Source organism: Moschus berezovskii, chromosome 8 (genome assembly GCF_049115385.1).
Source record: "Moschus berezovskii isolate FMDL1 chromosome 8, NW_MosBer_1.0, whole genome shotgun sequence".
NCBI lineage: Eukaryota > Metazoa > Chordata > Mammalia > Artiodactyla > Moschidae > Moschus > Moschus berezovskii.
In genome coordinates, this window is record NC_142467.1 from 90,238,994 (window position 1) to 90,260,658 (window position 21,665).

The 21,665-nt window shown below is 37.5% G+C and overlaps 1 protein-coding gene across 10 annotated transcripts in view; it reads right to left on the minus strand.

Annotated features, from left to right (window-relative positions):
• Positions 1 to 21,665, minus strand: part of RAPGEF6 (Rap guanine nucleotide exchange factor 6) — a 221,326-nt gene that overhangs the window by 34,394 nt on the left and 165,267 nt on the right. For all 10 annotated transcript variants that reach the window (XM_055430393.2, XM_055430398.2, XM_055430392.2 and 7 more), the window contains 3 exons: positions 19,582 to 19,739; positions 9,696 to 9,936; positions 7,530 to 7,913 (listed from right to left, as the gene is read on the minus strand). In XM_055430393.2, the coding sequence (XP_055286368.2) occupies positions 7,530 to 7,913; positions 9,696 to 9,936; positions 19,582 to 19,739 (783 nt within the window). The remainder of the gene's footprint in view (positions 1 to 7,529; positions 7,914 to 9,695; positions 9,937 to 19,581; positions 19,740 to 21,665) is intronic.

Here is a 21,665-nt window from a genome sequence, read left to right on the forward strand (position 1 = left end):
TCCAACCATCTCATCCTCTGTTGGCCCCTTCTCCTCCTGCCTTTGGTCTTTCCCAGCATCAAGGTCTTTTCTAATGAGTCAGCTCTTCTCATCAGGTGGCCAAAGTATTAGAGCTTCAGCATCAGTCCCTCCAATGAATATTCAGGATGATTTTCCTTTAGGACTGACTGATTTGATCTTGCAGTCCAACGGAGTCTCAAGAGTCTTCTCCAACACCACAGTTCAAAAGCATCAATTCTTTGGCACTCAGCCTTATTTATGGTCCAAATCTCACAACTGTACATGACCACTGCAAAAACCACAGCTTTGACTATACAAGCCTTTGTCGGCAAAGTAATGTCTCTGCTTTTTAATATGTTGTCTAAGGTGTGTCATTGGAGAAGGAAATGGCAACCCACTCCAGTACTCTTGCCTAGAAAATTCCATGGATGGAGGAGCCTGTTGGGCTACAGTCCATGGGGTCGCAAAGAGTCAGACATGACTGAGCGACTTCACTAAGGTGTGTCATATCTATTCTTCCAAGGAGCAAGTGTCTTTTAATTTCATGGCTGCAGACACCATCTGCAGTGATTTTGGAGCCCAAGAAAATAAAGTCTGTCACTGATTCCACTTTTCCTCTTCTATTTGCCATGAATTTGATGGAACCGGATGCCATAATCTTAGTTTTTTGAATGTTGAGTTTTAAAGCCAGCTTTTTCACTCTCCTCTTTCACCTTCATCAACAGGCTCTTTAGTTCCTCTTCACTTTCTGACATAAGGGTGGTGTCATCTGCATATATAAGGCTGTTGATCTTTCTCCCAGCAACCTTGATTCCAGCTTGTGCTTCATCCAGCCAGGCATGTCACATGATATTTTGCATATAAGTTAAATAAGCAGGGTCACAATGCACAGCCTTGACGTACTCCCTTCCCAATTTAGAACCAGTCCTTTGTTCCATGTCTGGTTCTAACTCTTGCTTCTTGAACTGCACACGGGTTTTGCAGGAGGCAGGTAAGATGGTTGGTATTCCCATCTCTTTAAGAATTTTCTGGTGTGTTGTGATCCACACAGTCAAACGCTTTAGTGTAGTCAGTGAAGCAGAAGTAGATACTTTTCTGGAATTCTCTTCCTTTTTCTATGATCTAACGGAGGTCGGCAATTTGACCTCTGGCTCCTCTGCCTTTTCTAAATCCAGCTTGAACATCTGAAATATCTCAGTTCACGTACTGCTGAAGCCCAGCTTGGAGGATTTTGAGCATTACTTGCTAGAATGTGAAATGAGTGCAACTGTGTGGTAGTTTAAGCATTCTTTAGCATTGCCCTTCTTTGGGACTGGAATGAAAACTGACCTTTTCCAGTCCTGTGGATACTGCTGAGTTTTCCAAATTTGCTGGCATACTGAGTGCAGCACTTTAATACCAGCATCTTTTAGGATTTGAAATAGTTCAACTGGAATTCCATCACCTCCACTAGCTTTGTTCATAGTGATGCTTCCTAAGGCACACTTAACTTTGCACTCCAAGATGCCTGGCTTAAGTTAATGATTCCCACCATCATGGTTATCTGGGCCATTAGATCTTTTTAATATAGTTCTTCTGTGTATTCTTGCCACCTCTTCTTAATATCTTCTGCTTCTGTTAGATCCATACCATTTCTGTCCTTTATTGTGCCCATCTTATAGCATGAAATGTTCCCTTGATATCTCAAATTTTCTTGAAGAGATCTCTAGTCTTTCCCATTCTATTGTTTTCCTCTATTTCTTTGCATTGTTCACTTAGGAAGGCTCTCTTATCTCTCCTTGCTTCTCTTTGCAACTCTGCATTCAGATGTGTGTATCATCCCTTTTCTCCTTTGTTTTTCGTGAAAGGCAAGAAAGCGTAACTCAAGCCTAAATTAGATGGCTCTTGACCTCTCCAACAGGGGAAAGGGAGAGCAAGTTGGAAATGTCTGCCTGCTCGAGCCGTGTGGGATGCTGTTAAAGACATTCATTCTCTCTTCCAGCATCCAGAGCACTAAAGTGGGAGGCTCCATGAGTGGGAGGAGGGAACAGATCAGAAGAGTAGCATGTAAGATTCCAAAAGGGTATTAAAGGAATGAGGTTCCTGCTAACTGCCTCTGGATTCCAACAGGAAGCCAATCCAGAAGACACAGAAAGTGAGTGCTAGCTGCTCAGTTGTGTCTGACTCTTTGCGACACCAAGGACTATAGGTCACCAGACTCCTATCCCTGGGATGGTGTGGGTTGCCATTTCCTTCTCCAGGGAATCTTCCCGACCCAGGAATTGAACCCAGATCTCCTGTATGTCAGGCAGATTATTCACCATCTAAGCCACCAGGGAAGCTCCCCAGGAGACACAGGAAAACCTCAATTGTAAATCCCCCTGACGTACCCAAGAGTACCTGCAGCTCACTATGCTCAAAACCACACCTCTGCTACTGGCTTACCGTGCAAGGTCCCAAAAGAAAGCTCTGGAAGAGAGGGAAAACGCAGAAAGCAGGCTGGAGTGTGTGGGTGAAGAAGAAACCACAAATCTGAGCTGTAGCACTACCTTTAGGAAAATAAAAGAGATGTATTGGCATCTGACATGGTACATCCTAGGATACAGAAAAAACATACAAGCTTCAGAATTCTTCCCAAGAGGGAACAAGAAGCCTGGGGCAGGTGTATCCACACAATGCCAGAGAGAAAGTCTCAGAATCTGTAATAGGAATGACAAAAGGATTTTTTTCTCCTGAAGGCAACTCATAAAAATTAAAGAAGATGAAAGCAATTTCAAATGCAGAAAAAGCAATGCAAAACTCCCTGAAACATGAAAAAACAAGGAAACACGACTTCACCAAAAGATCACAATAATCTTCCAGGATTCAAAGACATGGCAATCCATAATTTACCTAATAAAGAATTCAAAACAGGTGTTTTAAGACAACTCAATAGCTATAAGAAAACAGAAAGATGAGTCAATGAAATCAGAAAAACAATATATAATCAAAATACAGGCATCACAAGAAAGAACCAAATGAGTATTCTGGAATGGAAAAATTCAGTGAATGAAATGAAAAAATTGCAATAGAGAGTAGCAACATCAAGTAGACCAAAGAGAAGGAATAATCACTGATATAAATGATAGGAACTTTGAAATAACTCATTGTGAGGAGAAAAAAAGCATGAAAAAAAGAAAAAAATGAAGAAAGCCAATGAAGAGAAAAAAGAAAAAGAATGAAGAAAGTTGGGAAACCATTATGGAAGAAAACCCACAAAACCCAAGATACAAATCCCTGGGGTTCCAGAGGGAGAAGTGAGGGGGAAGAAGGCTATTAAAGAAGCACAGCTGAGAAATTTCCAAACCTGGGAGGAGGTCTAAACACCCATGTTCATGAACCTAACAGACTACCCCATTATTTCAATCCAAGACACATTATAATAAAACTGTCAAAATGAAAGCAAGAATTCTACAGGCAGCAAGAGAAAAGATTGCAACTTACAAGGGAACTCCCATCAGGCCATCAGTAGACTTTTCAGCAGAAAACTTACAAGCAGGAGAGAGTGGACTAATACATTCAAAGTTCAAAAAGGAAAAAATTATCAGTCAAGAGTACTCTATCTGGCAAAGTTATCCTAGAGAAATAGAAGACTTTCCCCGGAAATCAAGAGCCGAGAAGTTCATAATTATTAGATCTGCCTTATAAGAAATGCTAAAAGAAGTTCTTAAAATGAAACGAAATTACACTAATAACATGAAAACATGCAAATATACAATGCTCTGATAAACATTAACTATATAGTTAAGCTAAAAAATACTCTCAACAATGAAATGTGATGGCATAATAACCACTAGAGAATAAAGGTTAAATGACAAGAATATTAAAAAAAAAAAACACTTGCTATTACAACTTGTAAATGAATACACTACAGAAAAAGGCAAATTGTGACACTGAAAACATTAAAGAGGGGGTAGAGTTGTATGTGACTGAAATTTTATCAGTGTCAAATAGACTGTTCCATCTCTAAGAGGTTTCATGTAAGTGTCATGGTAACTAACAGGAAGCAAAAACCCATAGTGGATTCACAAAAGATGAAGAAAAGAAAATCAGCATGCACACTACCAGGAAAAGTATCAATTCACAAAGGAACACAGCAACAGAGTAAAAAATAAGAGTAAAAAAGAAAGAAGGGAATTACAAAACATCCAGGAAACAATAAGATGGCAGCAGTAAGTCCTTACATATCAATAGTGCTGTGGGTAAGAGTCCACCTGCCAATGGCAGGGACTTGGATTTGATGCCTGGTCTGAGAGGATTCCACATGCCGCACAGTGGCTGGGCCCCAGCGCCACAACTACTGAGCCCACGCTCCAGTGTCCGTGAGCCTCAGCCACTTAAATCTGCTTGCCCTAGACCCATGGGCTCCAACTACCGAGCCTGTGTGCTGCAACTCTGAAGCCCACGTGCCCAGAGCCTGTGCTCCAGAACAAGAGCAACCACCACAGTGAGAAGCCCACACACTGCAACAGAGCGCAGCCCCCATAGGCTGCAAGCAGGGCAAGCCCACACACAGCAGAGAAAGCTCAGGCCAACCGAAAATAAATTATAGGTAATCTTAAAAAATTACTCTAAATGTAAGTGGACTGAAGTTTCCAATCAAACGGCACAGTTACTGGTAAATAAAAAAAGATCCAACTATACACTGTCTACTCAGCTCAGCCTAAAGGATACAATCAGGTTCAAAGTGAAAGGATGCAAAGCTATATTCAATGCAAATGGAAATCAAAAAAGAACAGTGATTTATATCAGATAAAACAGACTTTAAGCCAAAAATGATAATAAGAGACGGGCATTATATACTGATAAAGGGGCCACCTCAGCAAGACATAACAAATGTAAATATGTATTCACTCAACAGCACAGCACCTAAATATCTTAAAGCAAATACCAACAGATCTGAAGGGAAAAAAAAAAATACAGCAATAGCAAGGGACTTCAATGCCACACTTTCAGCAATGCATCAATCACCCAGACAAAAATACCAACAAGGAAATGTTGTGGATTTCAACCATACTCTAGAGATCAATGGACCTATCGGATGCCGGAAAGATTGAGGGCAAGAGGCCAAGGGGTCGACAGAGGATGAGATGATTGGGTGGCATCACCGACTCAATGGCCATGAGTTTGAGCAAACTCCAGGAGATAGTGAAGGACAGGGAAGCCTGGCGTGCTGCAGTCCGTGGGGTCACAAAGAGTCAGACAGGACTGAGTGACTGAACAACAGATACAAAAAGGATATTCCATTCAACACCAGCAGAACACACATTCTTCTCAAGCATACACAGAACATCTTTCAGGTTAGGTCATGTAAGCCAAAAACAAGTCTCAGCAAATTTAAGAAGACTGAAATCATACCAAGTATCTTTTCTGAACACAATTCGTGAAACTAGATATTAACAGCAAGAGGAAAAATAAAACATCTACAAATATATGGAAATTAAACAACACTCCCTTGAGCAAACAATGGGTCAGAGAAATCAAAGGGGAAATTAAAAAGTACTTCTAAATAAAGGAAAATGGATATACAACATACCAAAATTTGGGGGAAACTTCAAGAGCAGTTCCAGGACCTAAATGGATAACGACAAATTCCTCATAAAAATTACTTAACGTATGTAACAAGAAAAAGGAGAAACTAAGCCCATTTGAGAAATAAAAATCCAAGTAGAAATAAATAAGAGACTAGAAAAAACAATAGAAAAGATCAATGAAACTAAGAAAAGGTTATCTGAAATAATAAGTAAAACTGACAATTCTTTGGCTAGACTTAGGAAAACGAGAACTCAAATAAAATATGCTATGAATTCCAGTCATAGGTGACTGATTCACCTGTTTCATCTCAGCTGTAAAGTTAACATGTTCTTTATATTTTGTAATATAAAATGTAGGAATACTAAGCAATTAACTTGATATGAACTATCGAAAATGTAAATAAAATGTTCTTCATAACAAAACCAACCTAGCCAAAACAAAGCTTCCTAACCAAATGCCTGGCCTTTTCTAACCCATCTTGGGGCTGCTCTCCACCATCCTCTCTCATTCTCTTTCCTTGATTTTAATGACTATCATAACTATGCTGTCTACTATCTCTTGTATTAGTACTCTAGTTCCTTGGCTGGACTCGCTTCTTTACCCGCGTGAGGATGGCCTCTAAGATATGGTTTTTAGCCCTCTACCATATTCTTTGGATACTCTTTACAAAGAGATTTCTTCTGGAGTCAATCAGCTTTTTGGGGTTTTTTTTTGTTTGTTTTAATGTAGTACTCCAAAACTAAGCTGGTAACTCTCAGATTCTTTACTCCATGTTTCCTATACAAACAGTATCAATTTCTAGCCTTCTAATTGTTTATCAATGGCATCTGTGTTCCCTTGTTTTAGACTCAGCTGTTAAAAACTGTGAGGTAGTTGGTATTAAGTCCTGAATTCCACAAATGAGAAACTGGTCTTCAGTTTTCTCCTGACACACTGCTAACCACATGGAAGAGGCAAGATTCAAATACAGATGCACCTGATTCTAAACGCCACTCTATTAATCTCTATTCAATACTTCTTCCACAATGTCTAGTTCTATTGCATCCACTGGTTAAATTTCATAAAGGAGTTTTCTATTACCGTGACAGATTTATGACTTAAAAGTTGCTATAAAGATTTTATCTCTTGTGAGTACTAGAAAGAAATCATAATTAATTTTTGGAGAGTGTGCACAGATGGGATTAGTTGCGGTACCTATTATGCTATCAATACAAGTACATGACCTTTAAAAGGACCACACTACTACTACCCTCCACCGTTAAAATTAGACTTGTTTTAGGAGGAATCCTTCTGTGATCAGCATTGTGCTGGAGGAGGGTCAGAAAATAAAGTACCTACACCAAGATTCTCCTAATAAGTGAAGAGAAGGAGGAAGGTTCCCAGAAGCTCTGTAACCACCCACACTTCCTGGGTTTATAAACTTTGAAGGATTTCCGTAATTCTAATGGCCCAGCTTGTTTGAGTGGCAACACAGTCAATGATACCTCATATAGTCTGTGAGAAACAGGAAAAGGTCACCAAATGGGTGCGTTATTATTTGTTGCTGCTGTGGTCACTTCAAAATAGCTGTTTTAAATTAGTGCATTAATATCACCAATTTGTAGTGCATTAATTTTTCAATGTCAAATCAGTGAATCAGGTACTGCCTGATGCACAGTACAGAAATCTGATGATAAAGACCAGGTATCGGGCATATATCCAAGAGGGTATAATCCCTCACGGGGGAGAGATGAAGAAAACTGGGCAGGGAACCACCTATATTTAACAAAAAATGTTTAAGTGACTGAAAGATGGAAGAAACAAAAGGAGAAAAAACCTGTATCACCAAAATGGAAAATATGCTCAATCTAACAATACTTATATAAAAATATATTCATTGAACTTTTCTTCTCCTGCTCATTTAATACCTAAGAAGAAAACCAGCTTCAAGTTCAGTATCATAACAAAATCATACAGAAATATTTGTACAAACTTACCTTATTATTGCAAACATGGAATTGAAGTTCTTACATTCTCGACAATGAAGTGCAATTTTAATAAAATGTTTAATAATCTTCATTCGTTTGAGCTGATTTGATTCAGTTAAAATCTCTGAGGCAACCCAGAATGTCTCTTGGTTTACAATGTCTTCAAATTCTTTCAAGTGAGTATTTCCTGTTTTGGACTCTAACTTAAAAAGGTCATCAATATATTCAGTAGGCTCAATATTACGAAATAAATCAAAGTCCCTCATTGATAGCTGAGTGGCCACCTCAATAGTACTTAGCTGTAGCATGGATAGCTGGCTTTCCTTAACTAGTTCTTGAGCATCTTCATCTGAACATAGGGTTTCTGTTTCCATATTATTTTTCAAATAATACCTAAAAGCAAAAATTGCTTTTATAAGTGATTCCACATTTATAAGAGCACTTTTCCTCTTTTATCACTGTTGTCAAAACATCATTATACGTTAATAACTTTTTGTCAGAAATGTCAGCAGAATATTCATTTAAAGATAAAATGGAAAATTAATTTTAAATGAGACGACTTTGAAGAAGATACTCTCTTATTCTACCATTTGACATCTATGAATTTAAAGTGTAAAAGTAATGTTGATTATACTGTAAAACTTAATGATTTTAAGAAATTATTCACATGTTGTGTGAACAATCATATGTATACTCTTGAAAACCAAAGTGTTAATGAGGGCTCTATAAGGATGAGGACACATAATAGGTACAATACAAAATACTTGTTCATGGACAGCACGAGTAAACTCCTCAATCAAGACTGTCTACAGTTCTATTTGGAAGTTGCTGCTGTACTCACTTTCTTCTTAACTTTAAATTTTCAAGAAAAGCAAAGAAGAATAAAACCCATACAGAACGGAAACTTCCACTACTGATTTCTCCCTTGATAAATCCAAAACTTCATTCCAGCAAATGGCATTGATCAGTAGCCATAAAAAAAGATCTTCATCTGCCTTTCATCTTTTTAGATGAACAATTTTATGACACTTAAAAGCTAAGAGACAAGTGAAGAATTCATAATTAGGAAATATCTTCTACAGGACTGTTGCTGCAGAAGAGATTACATATTGTATCACAAGTGGTTTTTACTTCATTCTTTTCTATTAATAACATACAACTTAATCTAAGCCTGAGTTTGTGTCCATCTACTTTATATTGTCAAGGAACTGTATTTATTTTTCTTCTGCCTTTAAACTATTCACATGCCTAAGAGATTACCATAAATAATGAGTTCAAACTCATACTGTAGATAATAAAATTAGATCTAATTATGCTATGTTTATTAACTCAATTCTCTTAACATTCCTCTGAGGTTGGTTCTATTACTATCATCCCATTTTATGATGAGAAAATTCAGGCACAGAGGAACTAAATAACTTGCTCAAGATCACACAGCCAGACCAGGGATTTGAATCTGGGCAGTCTTGCTCCAGGATCCATGCCCTTGACCACTACATACAGTCAGCAAAAGCAGAGTTAACCTATTCTCTCTTAACAGCAACCATGATGGATAGTCATTTTAAGGTTTCTAAGGATCTCATCCTACATATGAATCTGGGTTCACTAAAAAGATTGTATTATTGCCAGAAAAAAATCACTAAAAAACAAATGTTACTGAAACTATCTTCTAGTTGATCAAATAATTTTCAGAGCATATTTAAAACATTTTTAGAATTTTCATATATTCATAAAAGGAAAACTACTTAAAGAATTATGTAAACTATGGTTTCTTTTCCCCAAAGTACATACTGATCATTTAAAAAGCAAATGTATAAATTAACATACATATATATACTCAGATACATATAATAAAGATATGTATCATCTCACTCTGTAAAAAACAGGGCTTGGACTATACCACTGGTTCAAAGACTTTATTTTAGCAGGAGGGCTAAAACATTTTTATCCTTTCTCCCACTTCTGGGTAGCACTTATGAGTGCTAACACTCTAAGATTCCATTTACATAATTATGGAGACAAGAGAAGACTAAAAAAAAGAAAAATACTACGTTAATTTTAGAGAGAACTCAGTGGTCCTAAAACATGATGTTCCTATTTAACATTATGTCTTTTAACATGGAATCTTCAAAAACACATGCAGAAATAAGTACATTCATTAATAAGCACATTCACCTTCCATTGAGCTGAATTCTATCAGCTAATTTGGAGAATTGGTCTGGAAGTCTTCTCTGTTTTATAACACCCTCAGGAGTAACAGAAACTTCACAGAGAGAGTATGTGTCAGATGCACCAGTCAAACCAAATTCATGAATAGCTTGACAAACAACTTCTTTAGCTGTAGTGTCTTTACTGATGATAATGTAGCAACTTTGCTGATCTGCTTTGAAAACTCTTATAACTTGATCAGGAATATCTGTATAAATACAAAAGAGTATTCTGTTATTTTACAAAAAATGACTCAAACTCTTCAAAAAATAATTTAGAGGACAATGATCTCTCTAAACAGTTAAATATATATTTCTCTTTCAAGGACGTTAGAAGAAATCATAGCTGCACTTACTAATAAATCAATGCATCTTTTCTGGTGACAAAATACTAGTATATGTTCACAGAAAAATACCAAGAAAAAGAAATTAAAGCCACACTATGCATATGATTTGAAAGCCATGAAATTTTCATTTTTATAAACATTTTATGTCATTAAATATTCTTCAACAAAATTTTTTATGGAGGCATAGGACTCCACAATCTGTATTTTATAATTTGAAATGAACCAAATCCTTACAGACATTTAGCTTTCCTATCATGTTCCTTTATCATAAGTAAATTATGATAAATAATTTCCCTCCATCTCAAACTCTCCCTGTAGATAAACCTTTGTAGTCAATCTGATTCATTTCCTCAGGGAAAATCCAAAACAAAGAGAAGTGTTGAGTTAGAGGGCATGTATACTGTTACGATTTTGGAAATACACTTCTGAACTGTTCTCAGAATATTATAATGTTTTATCATCCTAGGGTACAAAGACAGCAATTTTCGTCACACTTATCAAAGCTGTTTATGAATTTTTTTTTCCCATTTTGAAAGCCCTATGCATTTCTTCCCTCCAAAAATGTGTCTTTATATTTCACTTCTTTGGTTCATGGTGAAACTTACTGGTTTAATTGAACCATTATTCCTTTTAAAAAATATCTTTTGTTATTCTTTATGGTTTTTCCTACTGAATTATACTAGGTGCCAATACAATCTACTATAAAGTGGCCAATGTTTTTTCAGATTTTATATCTATATATTTTAACACAGGAAAATTTAAAATATTCATGTGGTTAAACCTCAGTGTTTGTGATGTTTGCTATTAGAAGATTAATCCTACTTTAAAATAAATGTTCATGTAATATATACATGTAAATAATGATATTTCCCCCTCCTACTCTACCTTATTTCTTTTTCTATTCATATGGCATTGGCTAAAGCTTCCTGAACAAAGTTTCCTGAACAATTAGCCCATATGACAGTGGGCTAATTTTTAACATAATTAAATTTAATTGAAAAGTGATTTTACAACACAAACAACTGCTAAAAGTTTCCTCATGATAATAAATTACAAAAATTTCTTCCATTTTTAATTAGGAAAAATGTATTGTTGTGGATATTTCTATCATGTGCGTAATGGGGGTGAGCTAGGGATACTTTGGTGGCTCAAGTCACTGTAAACTATTTGTGTAGCATTACCTTCTTAGCATTGTATACATTGTAAATCTAAGAGGAAAAGAAAAATTACAAATTCGTCTCAAAATCACCCGAGGCATAATTCTAGCTAAATGAAAGAGAAAAGTAATGAAACAGATGTGGGAGGAAATAATTTCACAGGATAAAGTTCACAGTGAGACTACAACACAAAAAGACAAAGACTGACTCCCAGTATTGGAAGAGTCAACCGAATATATGTGAATACAATTCCAGGAAAAGGATTCTAAGCCGAAAAATGTTGAATGTTCTGGGTTTACCGTCAAACTGGAAGCACAATGCTTCATCTATTCAGGCCCCTTTTGTAAGATATATGTGCCAAACTGCCTTTTTTTGAGGTATGCAAAGATCTGAGTCACCAAACACCTCTTGCCTCCTGTTCATGTATCTCTGAGAATGAGTCAGTCCCTCAGATGCTGACGACATTATCAGGTTTCTAAGTCTACAGGCAAGAGGTAGGCTCTTATGGCATGCTAATGAGATGCTTCTCTCCTCTGGGCTAGAAAATGCAGCAAGTTGGAAATTTCAGTTTTCCAAAAGAAAGATACTGGACAAGAGTTTCATTATCCCTTTTAACCCAATAAAAGGTGTAAAACAACTACTATTATTATCTGTATTGTTCCTATACTCTTTACAAAAATAGGTCATAATTGTCCAGGGCTTAGAGGTAGATTTGTTTACTAGGGTGCTGGGGGTTGAACATCTGCAAGCCAAGCTGGCTGACCATGAGGGAATGGGGAGATGCTCTGATTCCTTTTATTAATTTCTTCAGAGAAGTTTATTCAAACAGACTGGGAATTTGCACACATTTTTTCTCTTGCTGCTAACATATTACAACATCAGGGAAGGAAGCTTGTGTATCCTTCCAAACGCTGTATTCTGTTACATTCTCTTATATTCACACTGTTAAAACCATTTGTTTCACATGCAAAGGACAAAATTGTCATATAGTCATATAAGAAGCCATCATAAATGAATAGCTCTAGAACAGATCTGCAAATGGAATTATCCAAATCCCGGTGAATTTGCCAAGATAATAAATGCCAATTTTGAAAACCAAATTTGAGACACATTAGAGGAAAAAATATTTCCACACTGATATCAGTGTTGGGGTAAATCTCTCTTTCCATTTTAGAACTGTTACCTGTATAATACATATATTTTCTTCACAAAAGTATTAGTGGGAGAACACCATAATGCTAAACATATTATCTGAAACATGGCAGACACTCAAAAGTTAAATGATTAGTTAAATGATAAATATGGAGTTAGAATAAAGTTGAATCAAGAACAAAAACGATCTAATCATTTCAAATTTTAGGTACGAAGCTAAACTACACATAAAAATATAATCCTATAAGGAAAACAGACATTTAAAACAGAATCTTGGAGAAGTACAGCATTTATTAGTCTTATGATTAATATTCCATACTAAAATTATTACATAATATAATAGGTAAATGAATTCAAGAACTGAAATTCACATATACCCATACTTTCAACCCAAGGCAAAATTTCTAGCGTTAAGTAAAATTTAAAAGTGAGATAAGGACACATGTTTTGACCCTGTTGTTGTTTGTTGTTTAGTTGCTAAGTCATGTCTGACTCTGCAACCCCACTGACTGTAGTCTGCTGAACACGTAACAGGTACTCCATATATATTTGTACAGTGATTTAAAAATTTTTTTTTTCAGTGTTACAGCTCTATTTTATTTAGAAGATAGCAGGCGAATCCATCCTCGAAGAAGAGAAGAGAATGGAGGAGCGCACCAGCACACGTGGAGGGGGTGAGAGAGAGAGAGAAAAGAGTGTATACAGAGGGGGGTGTTGGGGGAGGGGAGAGAGAAAGAGCATAGCGAGAGCCCTTGGCTTCTCCTTTTATGTTTTCTTCCCCCTGGGCCTGCCCTATGCAAATTGGGCTCAGTCAGGAGTGCTGTTCTACCTGAAGTCCTCACTCCAGTCCTCAGACCTTTCTTTGACCTTCCTCTGTTCTATTTTTGCGGGCTTTTCCCTTCCTGTCTTTTAGCCACCACCATTTTGAATTCCTTTTCCCTATTCTAACTACCCAACATTCCCCCCTCAAGAGATGGGAGGCCCAGTTCTTTGGGAATAGGGGCATCGAGGTCTTTCTGGCTACTTCCACTGAATTGGGTCGGCGAGGGGTATTGGGCCTCCCCTTCTTGCTAGTCTCAGGCCTCAGAGTCCTCATAGCAGTGTTCATCTAAGGATGGATGGTATTTTCCATGGTCAGCTGTAGTTTTGTATCTTTGTTGAACTGGCACTGCATATTGTAGCTTGTTGACCTGGTGGCAGAGGCTTAGCCTCTGTGATCTCAAAATTGGAGACTACTGCATATCTGGCTCTTCTTTTTCCATCTAAGACAAAGCTGCTTCCATCAGTGTACCAGATTTCCTCAGGATTGGTCAGAGGATCTTCTGACAAGTCCCTCTTGGGGTTTTGTCCAGTGGTCCAAGGTTTCTAGACAAGAGTGAAATGGGAGAAAGCCCGCGGGGGTAGGCAGGAGGGTGGCTGGGTTAAGAACCTCACAAGGGGATATACCGAGGACTGGATTTTCCATCAGCATTACCTGATATCTGAGGATTCTTTGATCAGACATCCATAAATGGCCTCTCCCATTTAGGAGTTGTTTTTACTTGGTGGCTGGTAAAAATAGTTTGCCTCCAAAGGAGAGTTTTAAAGCATCTTCTATCATGATTGCAATAGCTGCAAGATTTCGAAGGCAGGGGGTCCAGCCTCAGGCAGTTGGATCAAGTTTCTTGGTTAAGTAAGCTACAGGCTGGGGCTCAGTTCCCAACCTTTGAGTTAACACTCCCAAGGCTATTCCCTCTCTTTCATGGACATAAAGTTGGAATGCTTTCTCTGGGTCTGACAACCTCAAGGCAGGTGCCTGAGTTAAGGCTTGTTTTCATGTAGCCTCTGCCTTCTTTTGAGGAGTACTTTACATTAGTGGGATTGAATCATCTCATCCCTTTAAGCTTTTATACAAAGGCTGGGCAATTAGACCATAGTTGGGTATCCAGATTCTACAATACCCAGTTAGCCCCAGGAAAGCTCACAACTGTTTTCGAATCATGGGGGAGGGCAACTGGAGGACTCCTTGTAGCCGATCAGAGGACAGCCTCCTAGACCCATGTGTAATCTGAACTCCCAAGTAAGTAACCTTTGTCTGGACCATTTGTGTCTTAGCTCGGAAGACTTTATATCCTTTTTCTGCCAAAAAGTTTAGAAACTGAATTGCATGTTGTTGGGCATATTTCTCATCTGGAGAGCAGATTAGTAGGTCATCTATGTATTGTAATATTTTCCCATTAGGTCCCAGATCTAGGAGATCCCAGCTAAGGGCCTGTCCAAACAAGTGGGGGCTATCTCTGAACCCCTGAGGTAATACTGTCCAAGTCATCTGTTGGTGGTTTTCTCCTGGGACCTCCCACTCAAAGGCAAAAAGATTTCTTTAGCCAATGGTAAGCAAAAAAAATGCGTCTTTGAGATCCAAGGCTGTAAACCACTTGGCACTGGGTGGGATTTCTCCCAAGATTACATAGGGATTGTGTAATGTGGGATGGAGGGGGACTATAGCTTCATTTATGATCCAGAGATCTTGAACCATTCACCAGGTTCCATCCTTTTTCTTACTGAGAGGATTGGGGTGTTACATGGTGAACTGGTGGGGACCAGCAACCCACAAGCAAGGAATTTATTAAAGCTGTAGTCCCTCCCGAGCCTCTCTTTTGAGGGGATATTGTTTCCGGTTAGGAAACCGAGTGGGATCTTGGAGGACAATGATGACCAGTTCAGCTTGGTGGGCTCGTCCAGGAATTCCCTGGTCCCACACCTGGGGGTTAATTTTGTCTTCCTATAGTTTTTGATTCCTCTCTATTGGAGAAGGTGTAATGGGTTCTTCAGTTGTAACCAGGAGCTGTAGAGCTCTAGGGGCTAAAAAGCTTCCCATCACAAGGGTGGTCCCCAATTTAGTGAGTATATGTCTTCCCAATAAGGGAGTAGGATGCTCAGGGACCACCAGAAACTGGTGGGAAATATTTGTACATCCCAGCAACAAAGAACTGCTTGGGTGAATCTTTTAGTAGTTGCTTTTCCTGTAGCATCCAAAATGGTACAGGTTTGGGAGGAGAAGGCTCTGGAGTAGGAGATCAAGACAGAGTAGGTAGTCCCTGTGTTAACCAAGAAATTCTAGGACCTACCTGCCACATCCAGTTGCACCCTTGGCTCCAGCTCCATGATGGTTATCTGTGACAGGCGGGCTCCAGTGATTTAAAATTTAAAGCAGAAAGAAGAGGCAGTCTTTTGCTGTGTTTTTTTAAAGATCATCTAAAATACCTAAAAAGTTCTTCCGTTTTTAGTGTCTGACCCTGACATTATACTAAAAACAGAACTTTTTAGATATTTAAAAGAAAAACAAAAAACAAAGGAATGCCTCTTCATTCTGCTTTAAAATGTTAATCACTGTACAAGTATTTATGGAGTACCCGTTACATCATCAGTGTTCCAGATGATGAGGCTAAAGTAATAAATGAGATGGACAAAATCTCTGTTTGCAGAGATTTCCTTATATTCAAGAGAGTAGATGGTGGTTCAAGGAAGACACAATAATGAAGTAAATAAGACAATCCATACAGGAAAAAGTTCACAAAGCAAACACAAGGTAGGAGTAAAATCATAAGGATTAAGGACTGGCAAACTCGTTCTATGCAGGGTCAAAAGTCAAATATTTTAAGTTCTGGAGGCCAAGAGATAAAATAGATAATATTTCATAGATATTTATATAACAAGAAATAAACAAATTTATGACAAAAGTTTTGACAAAATTCAAAGTATATTAATAATTTAAATCTACAACATGTAAAGATATGTAATCCCAGAGGTTTAGGCAAACATCCACTAAAACAGAACTGGTTAAACAGAATGTTCAAGATATTGTGGCAGAATACATACTGCTGCAGAAAGGCATTTAGGGTATATTACTAGGTGAAATAGGCTATGTGGAAAAATATCATTTGGGGTAAAAGAAACAGTACATACATTTTATGTGCTCTGAAATTTCTGAAAGGATATAGAAGCAAATGAACAACTGTTAATTCTGGAAAGCAGAGACTTTTATATTTTATCCTTTCTCTGCAAATAAAAACTATAATATATGTTCCTTTACAATTAAAAATTAGTTAAAATAACTCAGACTTGCAATGCAAAATGGGTATGAAGTTTACTAAATATTAAAGACATCAAATTAAAAGTTTGTGCCATTAAATGAAAAAGAGTAAACAAAAAGTTCCATATGCAAACTCAGAAAAAAAATCAGTTTTCAAATCCTTTTAGCTACACTCTGAATTATTTTAGGCCTCATGTCACATTAAACCCCAAAATTCTGAAACACTTTTTACAAGTTATAGAACAGCTATACACTCTGATTCAATGGGTATAAAAAACATATATATTCAAAGAAAATAGCTAAAAGAATATACGCCAGTTTACACCGGCAACCTTTGAAGTGTATAGAGTTCTGCTTCCTACTTCATTCAATTCTGTATCATTTGACTTTTAATGATATAATAAAACACTACATACAAATAAAAGCAAGAAAATACCGTAGTCTTCAAGATACTTACAGTACAAACCAACAGCTGTAGGCAGCAAAAGCAAAGCAAAACCATAAAAAAGTCAGCAAACGAAAGCAAAGTATTAAACAGTTCTGAAGCTTTGTCCTTACTTTCTAAAAACAATTTAAAATATGCAGCAAAAGCATAACTGAGATGTAGACTGATAAAAGTTAGTCATACTTGGCTGATGTCACACATGTACTACAATATACATGTGATGCACACAACTAACCTAAAATTCAGTGCTGTCATTGATGATTCACCAAGCTGAATTTGGAATTAATTGGTAATAAATATTTTATTCACCATAAATATAAACAGCACTGCAGAAGGCTTTAAAAAAAGTTGCTCATTTGGAGATTTAAAAATATAATTTTAAGTTAAATTCCTATCTTATATGTGTTCATTCATATTGCTGATATGGACAAAGGCTGCAGACTGAGCTTTGCAGACTGACTTTCTCTGAACAGACAGTAAAAGGGCATCTCCAATACTTTCAACATGTTCTCAAAGAGGGAATTATGCAATCAATCTTGAATAGCATATCCTCTTCAGAAATCAGAATTTCAGTGCCATGGGGTTTATAGTTTCTAAATTTTAATAATTCCAACCTCTTTCGTTTCCCTAGCTAAATCCCCAATTTCTCTCTCTCCTCCCCCTAATACCCATCCTTTACCTCCCACCCTGCCTCACTTTTAAATATGCCAATGGCAAAAATACAAATGTATATCAATAATTGTAAGTCAATCAAGTTATAAATCATACATCCCTAAACACTTGTCTTATGAAAGTACAGATGAATAGTTAGTTTGTGCTTATTTGTGAATGCAGTGTAAGAAATACTGCTATGGAACATACGCACACAGACACAGAAATAAATTCCCATACTACCACATGACAACGTCAGACAGACAATGATAATGTACTAGAAAAGGAGAGAGCAATTCTGCCTCAGGGGGACCTGAGATCCCCAGATGAGGTAACACTTGGGCTCAGCACTGAGGAATAATAAAAATTTGCTGGGATACGCAAGGAGAAAACACCAGAGATAGCAAACAATATAGGCACAGAAAGAGAGCTCTGAAGGTACGTCTCATACTCAGGAGAGACAGGTTGGAGAATGGTATAACAGGAGGCTAGAAAAGGGGTTTATAATTATGCTGTAAAAACTGGATACCAACCGTTATTAAGTTACTGTGTTTAGGCTCCAAACCTACATTTCCCTGCTACAATGGGGCTGGGACTCTGCAAACCATGTTTTTTTCTTGCCAAAAGGGAGCACCAGAGGTAGACTGCAAGGTTACAAGAAGGAGAGACCTGATGCCTTATTTTCTTATGTGTGGGTATTTGGCTCCTGTATCGCTCAAACGACACTCCTTCACCCTGGTGGTGGCATTTCCTCCATGCACCAAAGCTGAATCCACTTTGCAGATTCCTAACTGTGACACTAGTGCTTGCTTTCTTACCTTTTTATGTAAAACAGTTTACTTTATACTTGGTAACAATATCTGATATTAACTTCTGATCAAATACATGGAGTGGTTTCCATCTCACTACTGAATCCAGAACAAACAGAAATCACTAGACATTTCTAAGTCAAGTAATGGCTCATCAAAATCTTCATTCCAGAACAGGGGTCCTCAGCCTCCAGAATCTAATGCCTGATGCTCTGAGGTGGAGCTGATGTAATAACAACAGAAATAAAGTGCACAAAAATGTAATGTGTGTAATCATCCCATAACCATCCCTGCCCCCTGGTCCATGGGAAAACTGTCTCCCATGAAACCAGTCCCCGGTGTCGGAGACCGCTGCTCTAGAAAGGACACTGTTAGTCACGTAGAGAGTAGGATGTGTCAAAGACAGATCATTGGGCCTAGGAATCTCTCGAAACAGGTGAAGAATAACAGAATTCTTCCCTTTTCCCACTAGCTGTTAGAGCTTTAACATCAAAACTGAAGATGATCACAACTATATGTATCTTTGAGGAGGTGCTTTTTTCCTTCTTCTCCTTGGATCAAATATATACTTCAGTTTTTAATTGTATGCGTCTTTTATTGAAAGCCATCTCAAACCCATTCAAATAGTAGATATATAAATAATTCTGTAAATGTTCCATTCTTATAAAGAAATTTTAGGTTACATAGTTAAATGACAATTTCTGCCTGTGAGCCTGAGTAGGTACAGAAAAATAAACTCGATGTCCCACACCAAAAGTCTGAACATCAATGAAAAAGATGCTACAGTACTTTAACAATACTGGATGCAACAAAAACATTAGTTTCAGGTAGTGGAGAGAAAAATCAGTGTTTCTAAAAAACTGTTAACACATTTCTGTACATCATAGAGGAAGGTAAGAGAGACAAGTTAGATTAAAATAATTTGCTTTATTCCTTTCCACACTCTGGGTAACATGTTTCTTGATTGAGAAGTATCCCTGCTTTCATCCACTGCTTGGATTAGGGTTACCAAAAGATACGTACTTCTCTTTCACACTGAAAGTACCATCACTCCAGTTTAGAGAAAAAGACATCATCTTCTTTTTAGTGTTTCTGCATTAAGTCAAAATACGGAGGTGAAAAAAGAGGGCTGCCAGCATATCTAGTATTTGTTACACATGGCTCAACCATCTATTTATCTGTTCGGTACAAATATGGCTGTGTAAAATAAGCAACAATTACCTGAGGGATTAGAAAAATCCAACATGCTGGTGGTAGGCTGGAGGAGATCGGGGCTGCTGGACGAGAGTGTTCCAGGGATAGGCATTATGGCCAGACTGTGCCTACAGTGTCTCGTTCCCACAATGCTGTCATCCTGTGATTGGCTCAGGCCTCCATCACTTCAAAAGAATGCCACATATCACTTTAAAGTATTTGAGGAGCCTTAATAGTAAACATTTCTGTTCTCTGTGCACAAGGCATAACAGGACCAATTCAAAGTGGTGATTTTAAAATAGTATAGCAATTAAAAAAAACAGGACAGGTGTAATACTGAAAATGACACTGAATTTTTTTAAAATAATTACACTCAAATAAAATTTAATTTATACATCTAGGTAATTCTATTACGGCTGACCCATGAACAATGCAAGTATGAACTAAGCAGGTCCACTTATGCACGGATATTTCCCAGTGGTAGTAAACACTAGAGTACTACACAGTTCCTGGTTGGTTGAATCCACAGATGTGAGGTACCACAGGTGTGTAGGGCCAACTATAGATTTTACATGAATTAACTCCTGTGTTTTTCAAAGGTGGGATCTACATGACACAGAAATGCTTGTATTTCGTATTTAGTTTCTGCTGGTTTTGGTTGAGAAAATGAACCTGAATAGGAAATTCTTGAGATCTGCCAGCTTCATTAGACACTAAGGCATGTATCCAACAATGCACAGCCACACCGCAGCAAGGTTCTTCCTTTCGAAAGAAAAGCTTGGCAACCTTTGAGGCAAAGGATGGGATTGGTCTGAACCCAAGACAAAAATATGGCAGGTTGTAGAAAACAATGGGGCTAGGCTCAAATGACAAAGATAGGTCTTCAAACGCATGAGTAACCTGGGAACTGCTTCAACCACCAAGTACATCAACCACCAAGTACAGAGAAGAGAAAACAGGAAGATGATACAGAAAACAGCAGCAAACGGCAATGGCGGTATATGACAAATAGCAGAAGAAAAAAGGGGACCAAGAAAGAAAAAAAAAAAGAATTTTATAGGCTCTAGTTCTAAGGGTGTATTATCTCTTGTGTGATCTCTCAAGTCTAATTATTTGGCTATTCCTTAGATGAGACGATCCAAACTGAAGCAGAAAGCCAGTCATTGAAAGTTAATTCCCTTTAAAGGTTCCAAAAACGAGTAACATTTATTAAATGGCCATATTAAGCAAATATAATACCCTTCCTTTAAAATATTTCAGAGGTGTTAAACAGGCAATTCTAAAACCAAGAGAAAAAATAAAACCAAACATAATCCTATTACTTAAGGTTTAGATACCCCTCAAATTCTATAAAACACAGGATAAGCAAAACAGTTCTATACAACCATAGGACAGCAGTGAAAAGTAGACTTCCACTGCATCAACAACCAAAATACTACTTATCTCTAAGCACTGGTTAAAATCAGTGTTTTAGCTTAATATTAATTTCCATCTATGTATTTTTTTCAGTGTAGCATTCTACCCAGTATTTGCTACATATACAAATAATTATCACAGAATACTTACCTGTGATCTTGGGATGGATTAAGATCTGAATAATATAGGGTACTTCCTAGATATGTTAGGAGTTAAAAATAGGACTTAGGCAGATGAGAAAACTATGCAAGATGGAATTTAGAGGATTGCTAAATAAACAGCTAAAGGACTGTTGGTAGCCAGACAAGGAAGAGAGCCAGGATAAGACAAAGGGAAGTCAGGGAGAAGCATGAGAATATGGAAAAAAGCATAGTTAAGTGTTTCAAGAGCAAGCTATGTCAAACAGACCTAGGTTATTAGCTGTGTGACCTCAGGAAAATTTCTTTGTTTCTTGGTTATCTCATCCAAAATTGTGAAAAATACTATTGATCCCCTAGGACTATGGTAAAGATTAAATAGGATTCCTACTTTTTAGAAGATAGTAGGGGTCACACAGAGTCGGACACGACTGAAGTGACTTAGCAGCAGCAGCACTTTTACTAAAATGACAATAGAATAATACATATCTAGAAAGGATTTTACCTAATTCAAAATGAAAAACAGAGGGGGTAGTATGGGTACAACAGGTAAAGGCA